Genomic DNA, 22,717 nt, shown 5'->3' on the forward strand with positions numbered 1-22,717 from the left:
AATTGTCCACTCAGCTACCACAGGGATCCTCCAGATTCCTTCACTCCTGTGCTTGAAATCCTGCAATGGCTCCCGTCACCTTGGAATAAAACCCAAGTGTTTACCATGAGGTTCCTATGTGATCTTTGCCTCTCTTTCTCGATCACCTTCTCCTGCTGTGTTCAATCTAACTCCCTCTGCTTTAGCCCCACTGACCTCTTTGACTTTTCTTCTAATGTGCCAAGTTGTTTTCTTCCTCAGGGCCTTCCCTCCCCCTAGAATGCTTTTCCCATAAATGCCAATATTTCTGAGTCCCAAGTATCTACTCAAATATTACTTCCTTAGAGGGGCCTTCTTTGATTATTACCTCCATGTAAATCAATTATTCTTACCATCTTCGTGTGTCATTTCTGTCTCTCTATATAACATCTCTATCTGACATTGTAACATATATTTATTTGTTTAGTTGTTTATTGTCTATCACCCACAGAATTCCATGAGACCAGACACTTGGTCTGTCTTATCCTTGCTTTAATCCAAGTGCTTAGAGCAATGATTGGCACAAACCAGGTATTCAACAAATACTGCCAAATAAGTGAGTAAAATGGAGATGTGACTAGTTTTTGAACTAGGGTCATCCTAAGATCTTCAAAGGGTATCATTTTCATGTACTAAAATTCCTATGTTAAGAAAAGATTTACAAACAGAAGATTAGTCAGATTTCATTTGGCCTGAGGAGTTTAGGGTGAAAGGGAGATGACAATATTTTTATTGGTGTTGAAATTTTAGATTCTTCCAATGCCTTGGAGGAAGGCTGGGGAAAGGCTAAGAGATCAGTCAGTAAAGGTGAATTTATAGAGTCATTAGAAGATGCCAGTGAGAATAGAAATACGTGAGACTGATTCTGTTCTTGGTTCTTCCCTTGGACCAGGTTGCAGTGAGAGCAGATGCTGGCAAGAAACACTTACCAGACAAGCAGGATCACAAGGCCTCCCTGGACTCAATGCTTGGGGGTCTGGAGCAGGAATTGCAGGACCTTGGCATTGCCACAGTGCCCAAGGGCCATTGTGCATCCTGCCGGAAACTGATTGCTGGGAAGGTAAGATGGGCTGAAATTTTGGTCCTACAGCCTTCTGTGTCTTTCTCTGTCCCATCAAGGATTGCTCTTTCTCCTTATAATTTGAGATATTTTAGTTATCATGAATAATTACTAATCACAGTGCTCTGGCCACTGAGCTAAGTGCTTTACAAGTATTTCCTCATTTAATGGTCACATCGGCCCTTCAAGAAGCATGGTTGCTCCCTTTGTAAAGATAAGGAAACTAAGGGCTCAGAGACATTAATGGACATATCTAAGGCCTCGTAAGAAGTAGAGATAAGATCTGAAACCAGTAGACTCTCTCCCAAGTGAGTTCTTAACCATTTTTCTGTACTGCCTTTACTGAGATGACCTTTCTCACTGCTCCCTTTGTTCAGACATTCCCAGTCTAAATTGATTGATTACAATTTTCAGCTGAACTCAGCTCCAAGTCACAGCTGCAGACCCCTGTTCTGCATCATCCTTCACCAAAGCTATGATAAAAGGCTTTGAGACCTGACTGCATAGGGCATGGAATAAAGTGTTCAAACTAGAGGAATAAAAACTGTCATTTGGCCTTTTCGTTTTCCAGGGGTCCCTTCCACGCCAAGGCTACAGTTACAACTTGTCTGTCATTAATGTGCTCTGTGTTGTTTCGGCCACCCCCTGTGGCAGTGGAGTGGTTGTGAACATTTACAGGCTTTCATCACAGTGATCAGTCAGGGAAGTGGGCATCCTTTTATTATCAATCCATAAAGCACAGACAACAGATGGCCTTAGGTGGAACCTAGGTCTAGGCCTCAGTGTTGTGTAATTCCACAGGGTGTTGTCTACAAGGGGTACAGTGTGAAGAGTGCTCCCTAGAGTTGTGCAACCTATAGGCTATAGAGCACTCAACTGGGCTCCTGTGTCAGGCTTCATTTCACTCCACAGGTGATCCATGCTCTAGGGCAAGCATGGCATCCTGAACATTTTGTCTGTACTCACTGCAAAGAAGAGATCGGCTCCAGTCCCTTCTTTGAGCGGAATGGCTTGGCCTACTGCCCCAACGACTACCACCAACTTTTTTCTCCACGCTGCGCTTACTGTGCTGCTCCCATCCTGGATGTAAGTAAATCCCCACTCCTCTCCAGCTTTCAATCGTTCAGAACTAGAGTCATGCTTTACAACTCTGCATCATTGTAATATCTGTGTGTTCCCTTTTCAGAAAGTGCTGACAGCAATGAACCAGACCTGGCACCCAGAACACTTCTTCTGCTCTCACTGTGGAGAGGTGTTTGGTGCAGAAGGTATGACCCGACTTGAGAGGTTGTATCCCACACCCCAGTAGGTAGTTATAAGACCAGCAACACCTTTCCTGGTAGTCACGGGAGTCCTGGTTCCTATCACTATTATTGAAGCGCCCATTTCAGTACTAGATACCATCCCTCTCTACCTTTCTCCAACATTTATAAGTTCCCTTTAAATTAATTTTTTAAATCACAGAAATACAAATGCGTAGTTTAAAACCTCAAATATTACTTCAAGGGTAACATTGAAAAAGACTTTTCTTGTTGAATATTGAAAAAGTCTCTTTCTCATCCCCAAATCTAGTTCTCCTCTCCAAATTATTTTAGCTATTTCTTCTGTTATTTACTTATTTGTTGTTGTTGTTGTTGTGTGTTTTTTGGATGGAGTCTTGCTCTGTTGCCCAGGCTGGAGTGCAGTGGTGCGATCTCTGGTGCGATCTCGGCCCACTGCAACCTCCACCTCCCGGGTTCAAACGATTCTTCTGCCTCAGCCTCCCGAGTAGCTGGGACTATAAGCACTTGCCACCACGCCCAGCTAAGTTTTGTATTTTTAGTAGAGATGGGGTTTCACCATATTGGCCAGGCTGGTCTTGGACTTCTCATCTCATGATCTGCCTGCCTCGGCCTCCCAAAGTGCTGGGATTAGGCATGAACTACTGTGCCTGGCCTGCTTATGTGTTTTAAATAATAACTTATCTTGTTATAGGTTGTTTTATTTTTCCAGTTTCAACCATTATGTATTGACTGTCTAGGAGGGAAGATGAGATTTAGAAATGTTGTTATTACCCCACTCAGTCCCAACATATTTCCCCTCCCCTGTTTTTTCAATGTATAATTATATCATAATTACAGATTAGATCAGTATTCAGTGTGTATATGTTGACAATCATAAAATACTGCTCACAAGTAAGCCATGTAGCAAACTGACTACACTAGAGTCTGGATTTTAGAGTCAGACTTCCCGGTTCAAATCTGGGTTGTGGTATTTATATTTATTAACTGTATGATGTTGTTCAAGTCATTTAACATCTCTGTACCTCACTTTCCTCATCAGTAAAATAGTCCTAATGAAATTGCCTACTTTATAGGGTTGTTATGAGGATTTAGAGACAATACAAGCATAGTATTTAGAACAGTGCCAAGCACATGGAGGTATAGTAATGTTAATATTATCACAGTGTCTTTTTTGTATAAATTCATTTTTTTCTTAAGTTAACATTTGAATCCTTTATGAAATTAGCTTTGTTTTCATTGTACTTATCACTAAGTTATGTAACAGAACTGTGAAATTCTTTTCAAAATGGTCAACTACATCTGGCAATAAGTCGGTTTCTTTTCTTTTCTTTTTTTTTTTTTTTTTGCTGGAGATATCCCTCCAGGAGACTTTCTTCCTCCTGATTCAACATGAAATGATTTCTTCCTGCTGAGTAACAGTCATTCTGGTTCAGTAACTTAGAATTATATCTAGTAATTACTCTTAGAAATTCCTTTTATTACTTTTCTCTTTGGATGCTCTGTTTCCTGGGTCCCATGTCTATGTTTTAGACATGTTACCACCTTTATTTTAGTGGGGAAAATCCCCTAGTAGCTTTCTGAGAAAGAATTTTTGAGAACTTGAATATCTGAAAATATTTTTATTCTGTCATTTCCCTTAAGTTGCCTGGGCATAGAATTCTAAGTGGAAACTATTTTCCTTCATAATTCTGAAAACATTGCTTCACTGTCTTCTACCTTCCATGGTTGGCAAGTTTTTATTAAAATTTTTTTATCCTTGATCCTTTCTACATGACCCATTCTTCCCCCTTTGTATGTTTGTTTCATGTGTTTTCTGAATTGTCTTTTTTAAAAAAATTTCTTCTTTTTATATTTGTTTTGAGCAAACATGGAATCAGAAAGCTGCTTTACTTTGTTTTCTTTTTCCTGTCCTTTTAGAATGAACTCGGTGGGGAAGGATTTCTCCTCTCTTACAAATAAAAGCTGGTGCAGTCCTCTGTCTTTTCTGATTACTCTTAAAAAACAGTTATAAATATAAAATCAATTTAAGAAACAAAACACAAAAACTAAGCCCATAGGTAATTCGGTCTGTGTAATAGTTAAGGCTTACAGCACTTTAAAAGTGACAGCCACTCCCTCTCTTTTTAGGACCTTCAAGCTGCAGGAGGTGAGGACAGGGGTATGGCCTTTCATTTCTCCGGACCCCACTTTGTTATCTACCACCCTCACCCTTATTGCCAGCATTGACACCTGCCTGCTGTAGGCTTGAAACACTAGGGAGGATGGAGATGAGAATGGAAGGCAGGAAGGTCTAACTTGTCTGGGATTGTTGTTAAATTGGCTGTATGCTCTCCAGACCTGGCCAGTGTTTAGCTCTGACTTTTTTCCCTGAATTCTTTTTGGGATTAAGACAGGTCCAACAGTGAACTCTTGATTGCCCTTTACGTGTCTTGACTGGCTGTTCTGTCCTTGTCATGTTTCTTTGAGGATTTGTTTTGTAAAGATTCTTTTTTTCAAGGGGCTTTCATTGTTCCCCCCTAGTGAACCCTTAGAAATTATTAACATGGTTCCAGATCATCTATTCCACTCAAATTTTCATAGAAGGACCATGGATAACTTACTCTTTTCTCTGACAGCCAGTGGGGTTACAATTAATTTTTAGCTGCATGTTTCTATTCAGCTGCCATAGACTCTTTCAGCCAGACTCACCTATGGACTTTTTCCAGGGATAACTCTGATACCACTAACTGCATCTCACTAATGCCAAGGCACACATATCCACCTCTCTGAGTGGTCCCACTGAAGTCCCTCTTTTAACCTGAGTGATAACCTCAGGTTATCTTGATAACAGAACTATACCTCATCTTTCTTGGTGGTGATGAGGCACTCATAGCACAGTTTTCTTCAAAGAAATCCTTCTCTCAGTTTTCCTTTTTCTTTACCTGTTTTCTCCTGAACGTGAGTGAGGAATTCCAGAATTGTACAAATAGTCTTTGGCTACCTGTTTGGAGGGATGTTTTGCAGTTCAATTTGGAATTTGATATATATTACATTTTGGTGCCTTACATTTGTTTACACTGGTCTTTGCAAATACTGCTGATCCATGGTTGTCTGTTACTGTTTAAGAATGAGACACTAAAATGCTAATTTCAAACTCCATGGATATAGACAGAAATTGTTGACTGGTGGACTTGACTATACGGCACTCAGGTAAGATGCTCTGGCCATTTTGTTGAGTGACTCCTGAATATGACAATCTTAGGTCTTTTCTGTTGAGCCAATTATGCTAAAGAGATGTTCTCTTTGCCAGCATTCTGAGATTGAAAAAGGGGATGGGGGAATGGACTTTCACCATTCAGCATGTCAACTTTTACTTAATTCCCATTTTTCAGTAGAGAGCTTGACTCATTTCCTCATGGTGTCCAACATTCCTGATCATTGAGACTCTCTTGTTCAATATTTACAGAAATAATCACTGCATCTTACCATAAGATAAGGCATCTAACCTTCTAATCGTTCTTTAGACTTTCAACCAGTCCTGTTTCTAGCCTTGAAGAGTACCTCATGCATTCAATTCCTGAGCCCCTCTGATATTATCGTATTCAAGATGGCTTGATTTTTATTGGCCTCTCCCATCTGTGGAGACATAAGTTCCAGTTTTCTTATTTATGTTAAGCCAGTTGCCACTCTTATAACCTACTTTAAAATCTTGAAAATTTAGTTAATATCTCACCTGGTGGCATATCCTTTACTTTTTTATCTTTCCTTATGGCTCTTTATAATTTACATAATTCCTTAACTGTCATGTTAATGATGTTTCAGGAGGGAGTAAAGAAAATCCCATGTGTTTAGGCCCTTTGCTAATATGGAGACTTTCCCAAATATCAGGCATATTATTATGTATGTGGTTAAAAATAATTTATTTGATGCCACCGCAGTCTTGTGAGAGCAAGTTTATTCCACATTTTACCTAGTTATAGATAAAAATAGTGAGTCTCAGGTAGGTAAAGGATTTTCTTAAAGTCACACAGTTAGAAAGTTGAAGAGGCAAGATTTCAACTTGGGTATCATTTCTGCAAGTTCTATGTTTTTCATAAAACATCACAACTGCCTTTTGACTGAAACTCAATTCCTCTTCTGCTGTTGCATCTCTTTACTTTTGTGGTACCAACACAATATGCTTTATTTGACAATAGACCCAGATACAGTGGCGCTGACAGATTCCACAAGCAAAGTGCCCTGTAGTAATTTGCTTGTTCACTGGAGCTTGCTCAATGCTTTTTCACAAATCATTAGGTATTTCATTTCTAGATGGTATTTTACCTAAGCAGCATTTTTCATTGACACTTAATACAAATCGTATTAAAATGTGTTACGGTAATTTATATTGTACTGGTAGCCATAAAAGTCTGAGAATTAGTTGAGTAGAACCGTCAGCAAGTGAATACTGCCCTGTGGATCATTATGATGGAGAAGTTGCCTGAAAGCAGAACAATAGGACATAGGCACATTTCAAGTAGAGACATAAGTTAGATACTCATACACAAAAATATCCAATCCATAGGATGACCAGAAAGCACCATGAAGGTAGCTAGTTCTCATTTTCTTGACTCAGGCCCCTTCTAGACAGACAGGGCTGATGGGGTCATTTATGGCTTTATATAAACAGGAAACAACACTTAAAACATATTTATACATAGAGTCACATGACAAAAAGGGACATTTATTAATCAGAAGCTCCACTTGGGTTGTATTTTCCTTTTTATACCTGGCTTTCTGTAAAAAGGTCTCCTGCCATATGGTCAGTCCATTAATTAGGTGACATCCTGCCTCACCCCAAGTTACATAGTCACAAAGAGTTTCTATAATGACAATTTAACCGCTGAGCCTCCTGGGAAATTAAATTCATCTATATTTTTTCATCAGTTCAGAGAATTCCTCTTTAAGGCTCAAGCCATTGGGCCTTAGCCTCCTCCCACAGGGATGAGCTCTTCAGTGTCTACCTGTGTTTCTTTTTAATTGCTCATTATCCAGGCCATGTAGGTGCTCCCTAATTTCCCCTGTGGCTAAGAGCCTCACCAGAGTGTAAACACTCTCCCTCTTTTTGTGGCACTTTTAATTGTCGGTATTTCTCTTTCTTCCTCATGAGGTAATTGGTCCCAGAGAGATCCTCCAAGAAAGCAAGAGTTGAAACTTTCTTAATTTATTAGATTATGAAATGCAGGGGTATCACAGCAAGTTTGGCTGATTGCTTTTGATTCCCTTCCTGAGATCTACCCGAGTTGAAACAGAGGCTGTTACTCCCCTGTTATCCCACTCTCGAAACCAGCTGTCCAGCAGATGCCTAGATGAGGATCATTTCTCAGATAGTTGGCATGTCTTACAGTTTTCTCAAGTAATACCTACCTATAGGCAAGCTCAGTTTTGTGTCATTTGCTTTATGCAGCACCAGCATCACCTGGGGACTTGTTAGAAATGTGAAATCTTGGGCCCCATCCCAGACCTATTGAATTGAAAACTCAGGGTGGAAGACCCAGCAATCTGCATTTTATCAAGTTCCCAGATAAATAATGCACACTAAAGTTTGAGAAACACTATTACACTACACAAAATGAGACAGGTGGTTGCAGGTATTTGTTTTTCTTACATAGTAGGACTTAACGGTATTCAGGTTTCCTTGAATAGACTCTAGACATCATTTGACAGCGTAAGTAAAAAGTAAAGTGAGCTCTTCTGTGTCTCAGGCGTTTAGAAGAAGAACACAGGACAGCATATAAAATTAGTAGTTTAGATTCAGATCTGTAGGCCTCAGAATTCTGCTAAACTGTCTGCTTTTTAAAGAAAGCAAGGCTGAACAAAGCAAGGCATGTGAAAAAGTGTTGAGGTAGTGGAAAAACTGCAGCCATATGGTTTGGGCCCCAACACCTAGCTGTTTCTATTGCCATGTTGTGATCTGGCTGCTGCTATCAAAGCTGATTTCTAGAAATAGTGTTTTCTAGGTAGTCTGCTTTACAGAACACTGTGCATACTTTGCTTACATGCTGTTTTAGTGGAGAAGAGGTAGAACTCTCATATTTACAAAATTATTTGTGCTCAGCTGATATTGTCAGTTCCCACAGAGAGGTCAAAGTCAGGATGCATTTAAGTTAGAGGTATGACATTGAAGTTAGGCTTTGAAGTTAGGCCTAGATTTGAATCTCAGTTCCTCTCCTGACTAGTCAGGTGTAAATTCTCTAAGCTGTCTTTTCTCATTCGTTAAATGGGGCTAAAGCCTACTTCAGAAGGTTGCTCTGAAAAAATCTCATTTTAATTTAGTACTATAGACAGAGCCTTCAGTGGAACCAGTACAATGCAGATGCTCCATAAATGGGATTGCTGCTAATATAGTCTTCATTTTAGGTGTCTCTCTAAGTAAATACTAAGGAGGGTTTCTTACATAAAAGTTAATCCATCTATACATATTCTGGTCAATGCTGAAGTGAGACTCTAAACTGCCATATACTCTGGAGCAGATGATCTCAAGTATGCTATTGTAATATTGTTCTTATGTCTGCTCATTCAATATGTATTTATTGAGCAACTACTATATATGTGTCAGGCATTATTCTAAGTACTAGGGATATAGTGACAAAAAGGAAAGTTCTTGCCCTCACGATTAATGTATTCTGGTGGAGGAGACAAACAGTAATCAATCTAGTCAACTAACTACTACCTATTCTGCATGGTTAGAGAGAGAGTGATTAGATACTATTTGAGACACAGTGGTTGAGTCACTTTTTCTCTTAAGCAGACCCCTGAGGTAAGCAAAGGATTAAGCCATTTGAAACGCACTCAGGGAAGTGCGTTTCAAAACAGAGCAAATGTATCATTGGAATAAGTGCTTAAGGATTAATTAGTTAATTTTTTTTAAGTGTAAAGACAATAAAAACACCTTGCAGAAACTTTTGTTTTTAACTTATTACCCTGTGAACCTCAAGCAATACAAAAAACTTTTTCCTTCCAGTGTTGTTCTACATTTTTCATACATGGGCACACATAAGTTATTGTGTGCCTAAAATTGTTTTTTTATACTTAAGCATTTCTCCATGTTGTTTCATCATGATTTCATAATACTTTTATAATAATTTTAACATTATCAATTATTCCATTAGGGATTTTTATAAATAAAAAATAAAATACTATATGCCTAAAGATTTTCACTGAAGCATTATTATAGTTCTAAACATTGGAAACAACTAAATGTATTAACAATAGTATCATATTTAGATTACTTCTGGTGTTTAGTAGTACTGTAATGAATATAATTAAACATAATGTTTTCTTCTTTTGAATTATTTGTATTAATTAATTCCCAGGACTTAGATGTCTATACCTTTGTTTAAAAAACCTTGATATAGATTATCAAGTGACTTTCCAAAAGAATAATACAGTTAATATTATTACCAGGAATATATGAATATATGGATCATTCCATATATCTTTTAGCATTGAGTATATTTATTTAACACTGTTTTTACTACTTAGCTAAAATTAGAAAATCAACTACTGATTAGCAAAAATTACGAATTCATTGTTTTCTTTTGAGTTTCCTGACTTATTCATAATGTCCAACATATTATTATTAAAAGTATCTATTTTGGGGCTATTTGTTGATTTGTGAGGTGCACTTGTTTTAAAAGGTTTTAAAAAACATTCACTATGAGTTTCTCATTCTCAGTGTAGCTCCATTACCTGGACATGGGATCAGGAAGACTCAAGCCAAGAATTTTCTAATACATGTCTAACAGTGAAAATTTCATGTATTAACGAGAAAGTTCTTATACCTCAACAAATTGCTTTTTAAATGTTTTTATTATAGTACAGTCTTAAACATTAAAGTACTTCCTTACCTAGCTTCAATAAGTATAAGTGTTTTGCCAAATGGATTCCTCTATTAACTTTCACCCATCCATCCATATTTTTTCTTGCTGGAATATTGAGAAGCAAGTTTAGAAGTCATGTAATCTCATCAAGAATAGGTTTCAGGTGGTTGGTGCAGTATACTTCGTGTTGAATCACATCAGGAGGTATATAATGACTGGTTGACCACTTTTATTGATAACTAACATTGACCACTAGATTTAAGCAGTGTCATCCTGATCCATTTTAAAGTTCCCCATTGATGACTATTGCCTAAATCCAATGGAATAGGTGCTAAAATGCTGAATTTTCTATTATTCCTTCTATATTTATTAGCTGAGTTCTACAAAAACTTTCTATCATCAATTATTGGATTATCTTGAAATATATCTCATACAGGAAAGGTGAGATAAGTGTTTGACACTTTCTGTTAATAAGAGTAATTATAAGGATAATAAATGGGTTCATTAACAATGTCCAATGGAAACCAATAAATTTTTATTTTTTAAAAATCATTATGCACTCATGGAGTTACATATACTTGGTATAATTTGATCTATTGAAGTAGTATTTTTTAATGCTCACGTTTTTTTGTCTGAGGTCCGAGGTAGCCCCTTCAATATGGTTACTGTATCTTTCTGATATGATCCCAGTAATCATCCTATTTCCTTGGCACAGCAAGATACATCAGGCCTATCTTGTCAACTCTGCCACATACTTGGAATCATCCATTTCTCCAAAAAGACTGCTTCAGTGAGGGTATTTAAAAATTAAGAGTGTTCATTATTTCTGGGATGTCATTTCTTCTAGGTTTTTCCGTGGACAGAGCTTCAGATCTACTTTCTAAGGTTTTTAAATTTTATAGAGACAGGGTCTCATGCTGTCTCCCAGGCTGGAGTGCAGAGGTGCTGTCATAGCTTGCTGCAGCCTTCAACTCCTGGACTCAAGCAATTCTCCCACATCAGCCTTCTGAGTAGCTGGGACTACAGATGTGTACCACCAGGTCGGGCTAATTTTTAAAAATTTTTTGTAGAGAGTGGGTCCGACTATGTTGCCCAGGGCTCATCTCAAACTCCAGGCTTCAACCAGTCCTCCCGCCTCAGCCTCTCAAAGTTCTGAGAGTACAGGCAGGAGCCACTGCACCCCGATAGAATCTGTTCTTTTTTTTTTTTTTAAAGAAAAGTAAGTCATGGGTTCATACTAATATATCTGATATAGTGTAAGAATACAGTTTTTTGTTTGATTTGTTTGATTACTTGTGTCTTTTTTAATGCTGGAAATCTTGCTTTCCAAAGGCATTAATATAATTATTTGCTTTATTATACAATCTACCTATAATAATTTCAAAAAATACATAAATATTATAAATGAACTAATTATTTTTATTGTGTGTACAGACATGCAATGTATATATAGTATTGTATTATTTTATTGTATATTTTAAGGTACACAACATGATATTTTGATATACACAGTGAAATATTTACTACAGTTAGGCAAATTAACATACCCATCCTCACTCATAGTAACCCTTTTCATGTGTATGTGGTAAGAGCATCAGAATCTCCTCTCAGCACATTTCTAGTATATATAAAAACAGTTTAAGATTTCTTTTTAGCTCATTTTGTCTTTAGAATGCATCATTAGGACTGTACACTCTCAATACTATCATTTAAAGTTACTTGTATGAACTATTTCTTTTTTATTATTATACTTTAAGTTCTGGGGCACATGTGCAGAATGTGCAGGTTTGTTACATAGGTATACACGGGCCATGGTGGTTTGCTGCACCCATCAATCCGTCATCTACATTAGGTATTTCTCCTATGTTATCCCTCCCCTAGCCCCCAGCTCCCCATCAGGCCCCAGTGGATGTTCCCCTCCCTGTGTCCATATGTTCTCATTGTTCAACTCCCACTTATGAGTGAGAACATGTGTTTGGTTTTCTGTTTTTGTGTTAGTTTGCAGAGAATGATGGTTTCCAGCTTCATCCATGTCCCTGCAAAGGACACGAACTCATCTTTTTTTATGGCTGCATAGTATTCCATGGTGTATATATGCCACATTTTCTTTATCCAGACTATCATTGATGGGCATTTGGGTTGATTCCAAGTCTTTGCTTTTGTGAATAGTGCTGCAATAAACATATGTGTGCATGTGTCTTTATGGTAGAATGATTTATAATCCTCTGGGTATATACCCAGTAATGGAATTGCTGGGTCAAATGCTATTTCTGGATCTAGATCCTTGAGGAATTGCCACACAGTCTTCTACAATGGTTGAACTAATTTACACTCTCACCAACAGTGTAAAATCATTCCTATTTCTCCATATTCTCTCCAGCATCCGTTGTTTTCTGACTTTTTAATGATCACCATTCTAACTGGCATGAGATGGTATCTCATTGTGGTTTTGATTTGCATTTCTCTAATGACAAGTGATGATGAGCTTTTTTTTTTTTTTCATATGTTTGTTGGCTACATAAATGTCTTCTTTTGAGAAGTGTTTGTTCATGTCCTTTACTCACTTTTTGATGGGGTTGTTTTTTTCTTGTAAATTTGTTTAAGTTCATTGTAGATTCTGGATATTAGTCCTTTGACAGATGGACAGATTGCAAAAATTTTCTCCCATTTTGTAGGTTGCCTGTTCACTCTGATGATGGTTTCTTTTGCTGTGCAGAAGCTCTTTAGTTTAATTGGATCCCATTTGTCTGTTTTGGCTTTTGTTGCCATTGCTTTTGGTGTTTTAGTCATGAAGTCTTTGCCTATGTCCTGAATGGCATTGCCTAGGTTTTCTTCTAGGTATTTTATGGTTTTAGGTCTTACGTTTAAGTCTTTAATCCACCTTGAGTTAATTTTTGTATAAGGTGTAAGGAAGGGGTCCAGTTTCAGTTATCTGCATATGGTTAGCCAGTTTTCCCAACACCATTTGTTAAATAAGGAATCCTTTCCCCATTGCTTGGTTTTGTCATGTTTGTCAAAGATCAGATGGTTGTAGATATGTGGTGTTATTTCTGAGGCCTTTGTTCTGTTCCATTGATCTATGTATCTGTTTTGGTACCAGTACCATGCTGTTTTTGTTACTGTAGCCTTGTAGCGTAGTATGAAGTCAGATAGCATGATGCTTCCAGCTTTGTTATTTTTGCTTAGGATTGTCTTGGCTATGTGGGCTATTTTTTGGTTCCATATGAAATTTAAAGTAGTTTTTTCTAATTCTATGAAGAAAATCAATGGTAGCTTGATGCGGATAGCATTGAATGTATAAATTAGTTTGGTCAGTATGGCCATTTTCATGATATTGAGTCTTCCTATCCATAAGCATGGAATATTTTTCCATTTGATTGTGTCCTGTGTTATTTCCTTGAACAGTGGTTTGTAGTTCTCCTTGAAGAGGTCATTCATATCCCTTGTAGATTGTAGTCCAAGCTATTTAATTCTCTTTATAGCAATTGTGAATGAGTTTCACTCATGATTTTTCTATTATTGGTGTATAGGAATGCTTGTGATTTTTGCACATTGATTTTGTATCCTGAGACTTTGCTGAAGTTGCTTATCATCTTTAGGAGATTTTAGGCTAAGATGATGGGGTTTTCTAAATATACAATCATGTCATCTGCAAACAGAGATAATTTGACTTCCTGTTTTCCTATGTGAATACTCTTTATTTCTTTCTCTTGCCTGATTGCCCTGGCCAGAACTTCCAACACTATGTTGAATAGGAGTGGTGAGAGACAGCATCCTTGTCTTGTGCCGATTTTCACAGGGAATGGTTCCAGTTTTTGCCCATTCAGTATGATATTGGCTGTGAGTTTGTCATAAATAGCTCTTATTATTTTGAGATACATTCCATCAATACCTAGTTTATTGAGAGATTTTATCATGAAGAGGTGTTAAATTTTGCCAAAGGCCTTTTCTGCATCGATTGAGATAATCATGGTTTTTGTCATTGGTTCTGTTTATGTGATGGATTACATTTATTGATTTATGTATGTTGAACCAGCTTTGCATCCCAGGTATGAAACCAACTTGATCGTGGTGGATAAGCTTTTTGATGTGCTGCTGGATTCAGTTGGCCAATATTTTATTGAGGATTTTCGCAATGATGTTCATCAGGGATATTGGCCTGAAGTTTTCTTTTTTTGTGGTGTCTCTGCCATGTTTTGGTATTAGGATGATGCTGGCCTCATAAAATGAGTTAGGGAGGATTCCCCCTCTTTCTATTGTTTGTTATAGTTTCAGCAATGCTATCAACTCCTTTTTGTACCTATGGTAGAATTCTGTGTGAATCCACCTGGTCCCAGACTTTCTTTGGTTGGTAGGCTATTAATTACTGCCTCAATTTCAGAACTTGTTATTGGTCTATCCAGGCATCTGACTTCTTCCTGGTTTAGACTTGGGAGGATGTACGTGTCCAGGAATTTATCAATTTCTTCTAGATTTTCTAGTTTATTTGCATAGAGGTGTTTACAGTATTCTCTGATGGTAGTTTGTATTTCTGTGGGATCAGTGGTGATATCCCCTTTATCATTTTTTTGTGTCTATTTGATTCTTCTCTCTTTTCTTCTTTATTAGTCTGACTAGCAGTCTATTTATTTTGTTGATCTTTTCAAAAAACCGGCTCCTGGATTCATTGATTGTTTGAAGGGTTTTTCATGTCTCTATCTCCTTCAGTTCTGCTCTGATCTTAGTTATTTCTTGTCTCCTGCTAGCTTTTGAATTTGTTTGCTCTTGCTTCTCTAGTTCTTTTAATGTAATTTTAGGGTGTCGATTTTAGATCCTTCCTGCTTTCTCTTGTGGGCATTTAGTGCTATAAATTTCCCTCTACACACTGCTTTAAATGTGTCCCAGAGATTGTGGTACATTGTGTCTTTGTTTTCATTGGTTTCAAATAACTTATTTATTTCTGCCTTAATTTTGTTATTTACCCAGTAGTCATTCAGGAGCAGGTTTTCAGTTTCCATGTAGTTGTACGGTTTTGAGTGAGTTTCTTAATCCTAAGTTCTAATTTGATTGCACTGTGGTGTGAGAGACTGTTTGTTATGATTTCTCTTCTTTTGCATTTGCTGAGGAGTGTTTTACTTACAATTTTGTAGCTGATTTTAGAATAAATGCGATGTGATGCTGACAAGAATGTATATTCTGTTGATTTTGGGTGGAGGGTTGTATAGATGTCTATTAGGTCTGCTTGGTCCAGAGCTAAGTTCAAGTCCTGAATATCCTTGTTAATTTTTTGTTTCATTAATCTGTCTAATATTGACAGGGGGGCGTTAAAGTCTCTCACTATTATTGTGTGGGAGTCTAAGAGTCTGGGTCTTTGTAGGTCTCTAAGAACTTGCTTTACAAATCTGAGTGCTCCTGTATTGGGTGCATATATAATTAGGATAGTTAGTTCTTATTGCATTAATCCCTTTACCATTATGTAATGCCCATCTTTGTCTCTTTTGATCTTTGTTGTTTTAAAGTCTTTTTTTTATCAGAGACTAGGATTGCAACCCCTGCTTTTTTTTTTTCTTTCTTTCCATTTGCTTGGTAAATATTCCTCCATCCCTTTTTTTTGAGCCTATGTGTGTCTTTGCACGTGAGATGGGGCTCCTGAATACAGCACACTGATGGGTCTTTACTCTTTATCCAATTTGCCAGTCTGTGTCTCTTAATTGGGGCATTTAGCCCATTTACATTTAAGGTTAATCTTGTTATGTGTGAATTTGATCCGGTCATTATGATGCTAGTTGGTTATTTTGCTTGTTAGTTGATGCAGTTTCTTCATAGCATCTATGGTCTTTACAATTTGGTATGTTTTTGCAGTGGCTGGTACCAGTTATACCTTTCTGTGTTTAGTGCTTCCTTTAGGAGCTCTTGTAAGGCAGGCCTGGTGGTGACAAAATCTCTCAGCATTTGCTTGTCTGTAAAGAATTTTCTCTTTTGTTTATGAAGCTTAGTTTGGTTGGATATGAAATTCTGGGTTGAAAATTCTTTTCTTTAAGAATGTTGAATATTGGCCCCCACTCTCTTCTGACTTGTAGGGTTTCTACCAAGAGATCCGCTGTTAGTCTGATGGGCTTCCCTTTGTGGGTTACCCGGCCTTTCTGTCTGGCTGCACTTAACAATTTTTCCTTCATTTCAACCTTGGTGAATCTGATGATTATGTGTCTTGGGGGTGCTCTTCTCAAGGAGTATCTTTGTGGTGGTCTCTGTATTTCCTGAATTTGAATGTTGCTAGGTTGGGGAAGTTCTCCTGGATAATATCCTGAAGAGTGTTTTTCTACTTGGTTCCATTCTCCCCATCACTTTCAGGTATACACCAGTCAAATGTAGATTTGGTTTTTTCACATAGTCCCATGTTTCTTGGAGTCCCATTTCTTTTCATTATTTTTTCTCTAATCTTGTCCGCTTGCTTTATTTCATTAAGTTGACCTGCAATCTCTGATATCCCTTCTTCTGCTTGATTGTTTCGGCTATTGATACCTGTGTTTGCTTCACAAAGTTCTTGTGCTGTGTTTTTCAACTCCATCAGGTCATGTATGTTCTTCTCTAAACTGGTTATTCTAGTTAGCAATTCATCTAACCTTTTTTCAAGGTTCTTAGCTTCCTTGCATTGGGTTAGAACATGCTCCTTTGGCTCGGAGGAGTTTGTTATTACCCACCTTCTGAAGCCTACTTCTGTCAATTCGTCAAACTCATTCTCCATCCAGTTTTGTTCCCTTGCTGGTGAGGAGTTGTGATCCTTTGGAGAAGAGGCATTCTGGTTTTTGGAATTTTCAGCCTTTTTGCGTTGGTTTCTCCCCATCTTCTTGGATGTTTCTACCTTTGGTCTTTGAACTTGGTGACCTTCAGATGGAGTGTCTGAGTGGATATCCTTTTTGTTGATGTTGATGCTATTCCTTTCTGTTTGTTAGTCTTCCTTCTAGCAGTCAGGCTCCTCTGCTACAGATCTGCTGGAGTTTGCTGGAGGTAGACTCCAGCCCCTGTTTGCCCGGGTATCACCAGCAGAGGCTACAGAACAGCAAAGATTGCTGCCTGTTCCTTCCTTTGGAAGCTTCATCCCAGAGTGGTGCCTGCCAGATGCCAGCCAGAGCTCTCCTGTATGAGGTGTCAGTCAGCCCCCACTGGGAGGTGTCACTCAATCGTGAGACATGGGGGCCATGGACCCACTCAAGGAGGCAGTCTGACCCTTAGCAGAGCTCAAACCCTGTCCTGGGAGATCCACTGCTCTCTTCAGAGCTGTCAGGCAGGGATGTTTAAGTCTGCTGAAGCTGAGCCCACAGCCACCCCTTCCCCTGGGTGCTCTGTCCCAGGGATTTGGGGGTTTTATCTATAAACCCCTTACTGGGGCTGCTGCCTTTTTTTTCAGAGATGCTCTGCCCAGAAAGGAGGAATCTAGAGAGGCAGTCTAGCCACAGCAGCCTTGCTGAGCTGCAGTTGGCTCCACCCAGTTTGATCTTCTGAGTGGCTTTGTTTACACTGTGAGGGTAAAACCACCTACTCAAGCCTCAGTAATGGTGGACGCTCCTCCCCACACCAAGCTCTGGCATCCCAGGTCGAGCTCAGACTGCTGTGCTGGCAGCGAGAATTTCAAGCTAGTGGATCTTAGCTTGCTGGACTCCATGGGGGTGGGACCTGCCAAGCCAGACCACTTGGCTCCCTGGCTTAAGCCGCCTTTCCAGGGAAGTGAACAGTTCTGTCTTGCTGGCATTCCAGGCACCCCTGGGATATGAAAAAACAAACAAATAAACAAAAAACTCCTGCAGCTAGCTCAGTGTCTGCCCAAACAGCGACCTAGTTTTGTGCTTGAAACCCAGGGTCCTGGTGGCGTAGGCACAAGAGGGAATCTCCTGGTCTGCAGTTGTGAAGACTGTGGGAAAAGTACAGTATCTGGGCCAGAGTGCACTGTTCCTCACAGCACAGTTTCTAATGGCTTCCCTTTGCCAGGAGAGGGAGTTCCCTGACCCCTTGCACTTCCCAGGTGAGGCGACGCCCCACCCTGCTTCAGCTCGCCCTCTATGGGCTACACCCACTGTCCGGTCAGTCTCAATGAGATGAACTGGTTACCTCAGTTGGAAATGCAGAAATCACCTGCCTTGTGCATCAACCTCGCTGGGAACTGCAGACCAGAGCTGTTCCTATTGGGCCATCCTGCCAGCAATCTCCGAATTATTTCTTTTATTGCTTGTGTCATCAGTTTGATGTACAGTTAATTTGCTTCAATTTGATTGAATTTTTTAGGGATTTGTGTTTTTCTATTTTAATTTTTTCACTTTTTAATTTTATACAACAATAATTGAAACCATACATATACTTAGGAGCTCTTTGTATTAGCTATGTTTTTCTGGAATATAATCAGCAAATATTTTCTTCAGATTGTTCTTTGTCTTTGTTTATGGTGCTTTTTTGACATGTGTAAGTCATTCAGATTTTTTTTATGTAGCTAAATGTATTAATATTTAACTTGCTTTTGGAATTTGGGCCCTATTTATGACAGTTTTTCTATTTCCAGATTAAAGAGGAATACATCACTAATGACAAGATATGAAATGCAAATGCACACATTAAAAAAACCCTGGCCGGGCGCGGTGGCTCACGCCTGTAATCCCAGCACTTTGGGAGGCCGAGGTGAGTGAATCACGAGGTCAGGAGATCGAGACCATCCTGGCTATAATGGTGAAACTCCATCTCTACTAAAAATACAAAAAAATGAGCCGGCCGTGGTGGCGGGCACTGGTAGTCCCAGCTCCTTGGGAGGCTGAGGCAGGAGAATGGCATGAACCTGGGAGGCAGAGCTTGCAGTGAGCCGAAGTCTTGCCACTGCCCTCCAGCCTGAGTGACAGAGCGAGACTCTGTCTAAAAAACAAAACAAAACAAACAACAACAACAACAAAAAAAAAAAACCCTAAGTATCATTAGCCGTTTGGGAAATACAAATCAAAACTACCATGAGATAACATTGTATAGATAGATAACATCCATTTGATTGATTAAACAGGAAATATCTGGATATATCAAGTGATATAAAGACTGAGGAAGAACTGGGATTTTCATACACTGCTGGTAAACAATCAAAATATACCCACACAAAAAATAAAAAAAAGAGGAATACATCTATTTTTAATTTAAATATGTGATATGAGTCATTGTGTCTAGATCTTGCATCCATTTGGAAATTATTATTTACTAGTATTTTATTTTAAAATATTAGACACTTTTTTTTCTTCCCAGATGCTGTTTTAGATACTGGAGATATAATGGTGACAAGATCAACAATATCTAGTTTCTCTCAGAGCTAATGTTCCTGTAAGGAGAGACAGATCACAAAGATGATTTTAGATAATGGTAAATGCTATAAAGACAGTGAAAGAAGATGATGTGACAAGGAGTGACTGAAGAGGTGCCTCTCTGATAAGATGATATTTGAGTGATTCCTGCATCACATGAAGAGGGCAACTATATCAGGCTCTGGGACAGAACTATCCAAGCCAAGGGAATACTTAGTACAAAGGCACTGAGGAGCAATAGCCCCTAACACTTATTAAATGTTTACTATGAACCAGACACAATGGCAAAATACTTCACCTGCAGTATCTCATTTATTTCTTACAACTACTACCCTTTGAATTAGGTAACAATAATCATCCTATTTTGAATACAAGGACACTGAGATTGCCAAACACTTCACCTGCATTATCTCATTTATTTCTCACAACTACCCTTTGAATTAGGTAACAATAATCATCCTATTTTGAATACAAGGACACTGAGATTGAAAGGGCCTCCTCTCAGTCTCCAGTGTAGCTTTCAGGGCTCAACCTGCAACAGTGAATTCCTGATTTTCTCTCTCCAGGCTTTCATGAGAAGGACAAGAAGCCATATTGCCGAAAGGATTTCTTAGCCATGTTCTCACCCAAGTGTGGTGGCTGCAATCGTCCAGTGTTGGAAAACTACCTTTCAGCCATGGACACTGTCTGGCACCCAGAATGCTTTGTTTGTGGGGTCTGTATAATCACTTTTCTTCTGGACTTAGGGAAAGTCAAGGGTTCTCCTCTCTGAGAGGAAGAGCTGCAGTTAGTGAAAGGATTCGCAGTCCTGAATGAGGAATGGATGTGGGCATCCTAAAGGAGAAACGAGATACAAATCCATTGTGGGCATTTGCTTGTCTGTTTTGCAAGCAGACAATCTAGCCTCCATTTGTCAAGAATCTGAGGGAAATTCCTGTAGCTGGCAGGTCACTGGCAGGCATTTCAAGGCTGAAAATTTTATGTTGCTGACATTTTACCTCTTGACATTTGCATTCCTTTTCTCTCTCTTCTCTCTACCCCTAGGACTGCTTCACCAGTTTTTCTACTGGTTCCTTCTTTGAACTGGATGGACGTCCATTCTGTGAGCTCCATTACCATCACCGCCGGGGAATGCTCTGCCATGGATGTGGACAGCCCATCACTGGCCGTTGTATCAGTGCCATGGGGCACAAGTTCCATCCTGAGCACTTTGTGTGTGCTTTCTGCCTGACACAGTTGTCGAAGGGCATTTTCAGGGAGCAGAATGACAAGACCTATTGTCAACCTTGCTTCAATAAGCTCTTCCCACTGTAATGCCAACTGATCCACAGCCTCTTCAGGTTCCTTATACAATTTAAACCAAGAGAGGAGAGGAAAGGGTAACTTTGCTGTTCTGACCTTCTGCTTAATAGTCTTGTAGAAAAAGGTGATGAGCAAATAAACGAACTTCTAGACTTTACATGACTAGGCTGATAATCTTATTTTTGAGGCTTCTATACAGTTAATTCTATACATTCTCTTTCTCTCTTCTCCAATCAAGTACTTGGAGTTAGATTTAGGTCCTTCTATCTAGTCCCTCTACAGATGTATTTTCCACTTGCATAATTCATACCAACACTGGTTTCCTTAGGTTTCTCCATTTTCACCTCTACTGATGGCCCTACTCAGATCTTCTCTAATTTGGTCCTGATACTTGTCTCTTTTCAAGTTTTCCCATGTCCCTGTGGCTCGCTGTCTTACAATCACTGCTGTGAAATCATGATACCACTCCTACCTCTTTGCATCTTCCTTCAGTGTATTTTTGTTTTTCAAGAGGAAGTAGATTTTAACTGGACAACTTTAAGTACTGACATCATTGATAAATAAACCAGCTTGTGGTTTCAATAACTCATTGTCATATTTGTTTGGGAGATAAACTTTGTGCTTCCTGTGTTATATACTAGGCACTATGTACAGTTATGATTATATCAACTCTCTTGTTTCCTTCCATCCAATGCACACTTTAAAATTTTTAATTGGAAGAAATTAAAAGGAGGGTCTCCTTTTCACTAATTTTTGTTTTTAATTTGGTCCCATAACCATTTTATTTTCTGGACTTAGATGATTGTATCATTTTTAAAAATGACAAAACTTCTTAAGATTGTTTTTATTACTGTGTTTACAGAAGGAGAAACTCTGGCTCTCCATTAGATACATTACAAATTCATTTCTTTTTTTTTTTTTCTGAGATGGAGTTTCACTCTTGTTGCCCAGGCCAGAGTGCAATGGTGTGATCTCAGCTGACCACAACTTCCACCTCCCGGGTTCAAGCAATTTTCCTGCCTCAGCCTCCCGAGTAGCTGGAATTACAGGCATGTGCCACCATGCCCGGCTAATTTTTGTATTTTTAGTAGAGACGGGGTTTCTCCATGTTGGTCAGGCTGGTCTCGAACTCCCGACCTCAGGTGATCTGCCTGCCTCAACCTCCCAAAGAGTTGGGATTACAGGTGTGAGCCACCATGCCTGGCCACAAATTCATTTCTAAAGTAAAAAATGAAACACACAATTTTACATTTGCCTCCTGAAGACAAATGAGATGGCTGTTCTTAGAGCATCTCTGAAGAAAAATGCTGTAAAATCTCAAATGATTATCTAGAATTAGGAAAGCCAAGCCTCAAAGAAAAATTCCTCTTAATCATTTGTTCATCTCAAAGTATTATAAGTAAAAGTGTGGAAAAGCTTGCCAGGTTATCAGAGAATCTGACTTTCTTATGTCCTATCAGTTTACTGTCCTACAGTTTACTTTTTATAAAAGTAAGCTTCACAAGGACTCATCTTTCTGCAAAAGAGATATTGAGAAGATCAGTACAATATATTTCTCACCATGGTCTTAAAAATAATTGTGTGATTATTTGTTATAACAAAACCAGACTCTTAGAATCCTTGATTCTGAAATAAGTTACTGGCAAAAACGCCTTCACTGGAGGTATTTTTAAAAATAGGACAAAATTTGGTGTCTTTAGATTGATAGAGGAATAGTACTACTTGGGAGAACTGAAATGGATTAAATGTTTCTTGCCAAACTTTATTATATCTATGTCCTTTGTTGGAATGGATAATAAAGGGGTTTTGAGAGTTATAAGGAATTGGCAACAGTTAATTCTATAAAATAGGAACTCCAAATGCATGTAAGATATGTGGGAGGCCACACAGATATGGAACCATCTGGCC

The 22,717-nt window shown here is 38.7% G+C and overlaps 1 protein-coding gene across 4 annotated transcripts in view; it reads left to right on the plus strand.

Moving 5' to 3' along the window:
• The window catches only part of LPXN (leupaxin), a 48,819-nt gene extending 27,425 nt beyond the window's left edge, over positions 1 to 21,394 (plus strand). For all 4 annotated transcript variants that reach the window (XM_074013554.1, XM_005577792.4, XM_074013555.1 and 1 more), the window contains 5 exons: positions 911 to 1,078; positions 1,991 to 2,164; positions 2,265 to 2,346; positions 20,074 to 20,222; positions 20,552 to 21,394. In XM_074013554.1, the coding sequence (XP_073869655.1) occupies positions 911 to 1,078; positions 1,991 to 2,164; positions 2,265 to 2,346; positions 20,074 to 20,222; positions 20,552 to 20,821 (843 nt within the window). In that variant the 3' untranslated portion in view covers positions 20,822 to 21,394. The remainder of the gene's footprint in view (positions 1 to 910; positions 1,079 to 1,990; positions 2,165 to 2,264; positions 2,347 to 20,073; positions 20,223 to 20,551) is intronic.
• The last annotated feature ends 1,323 nt before the right edge of the window (positions 21,395 to 22,717 follow it).

Source organism: Macaca fascicularis, chromosome 14, assembly GCF_037993035.2.
Source record: "Macaca fascicularis isolate 582-1 chromosome 14, T2T-MFA8v1.1".
Lineage (NCBI taxonomy): Eukaryota > Metazoa > Chordata > Mammalia > Primates > Cercopithecidae > Macaca > Macaca fascicularis.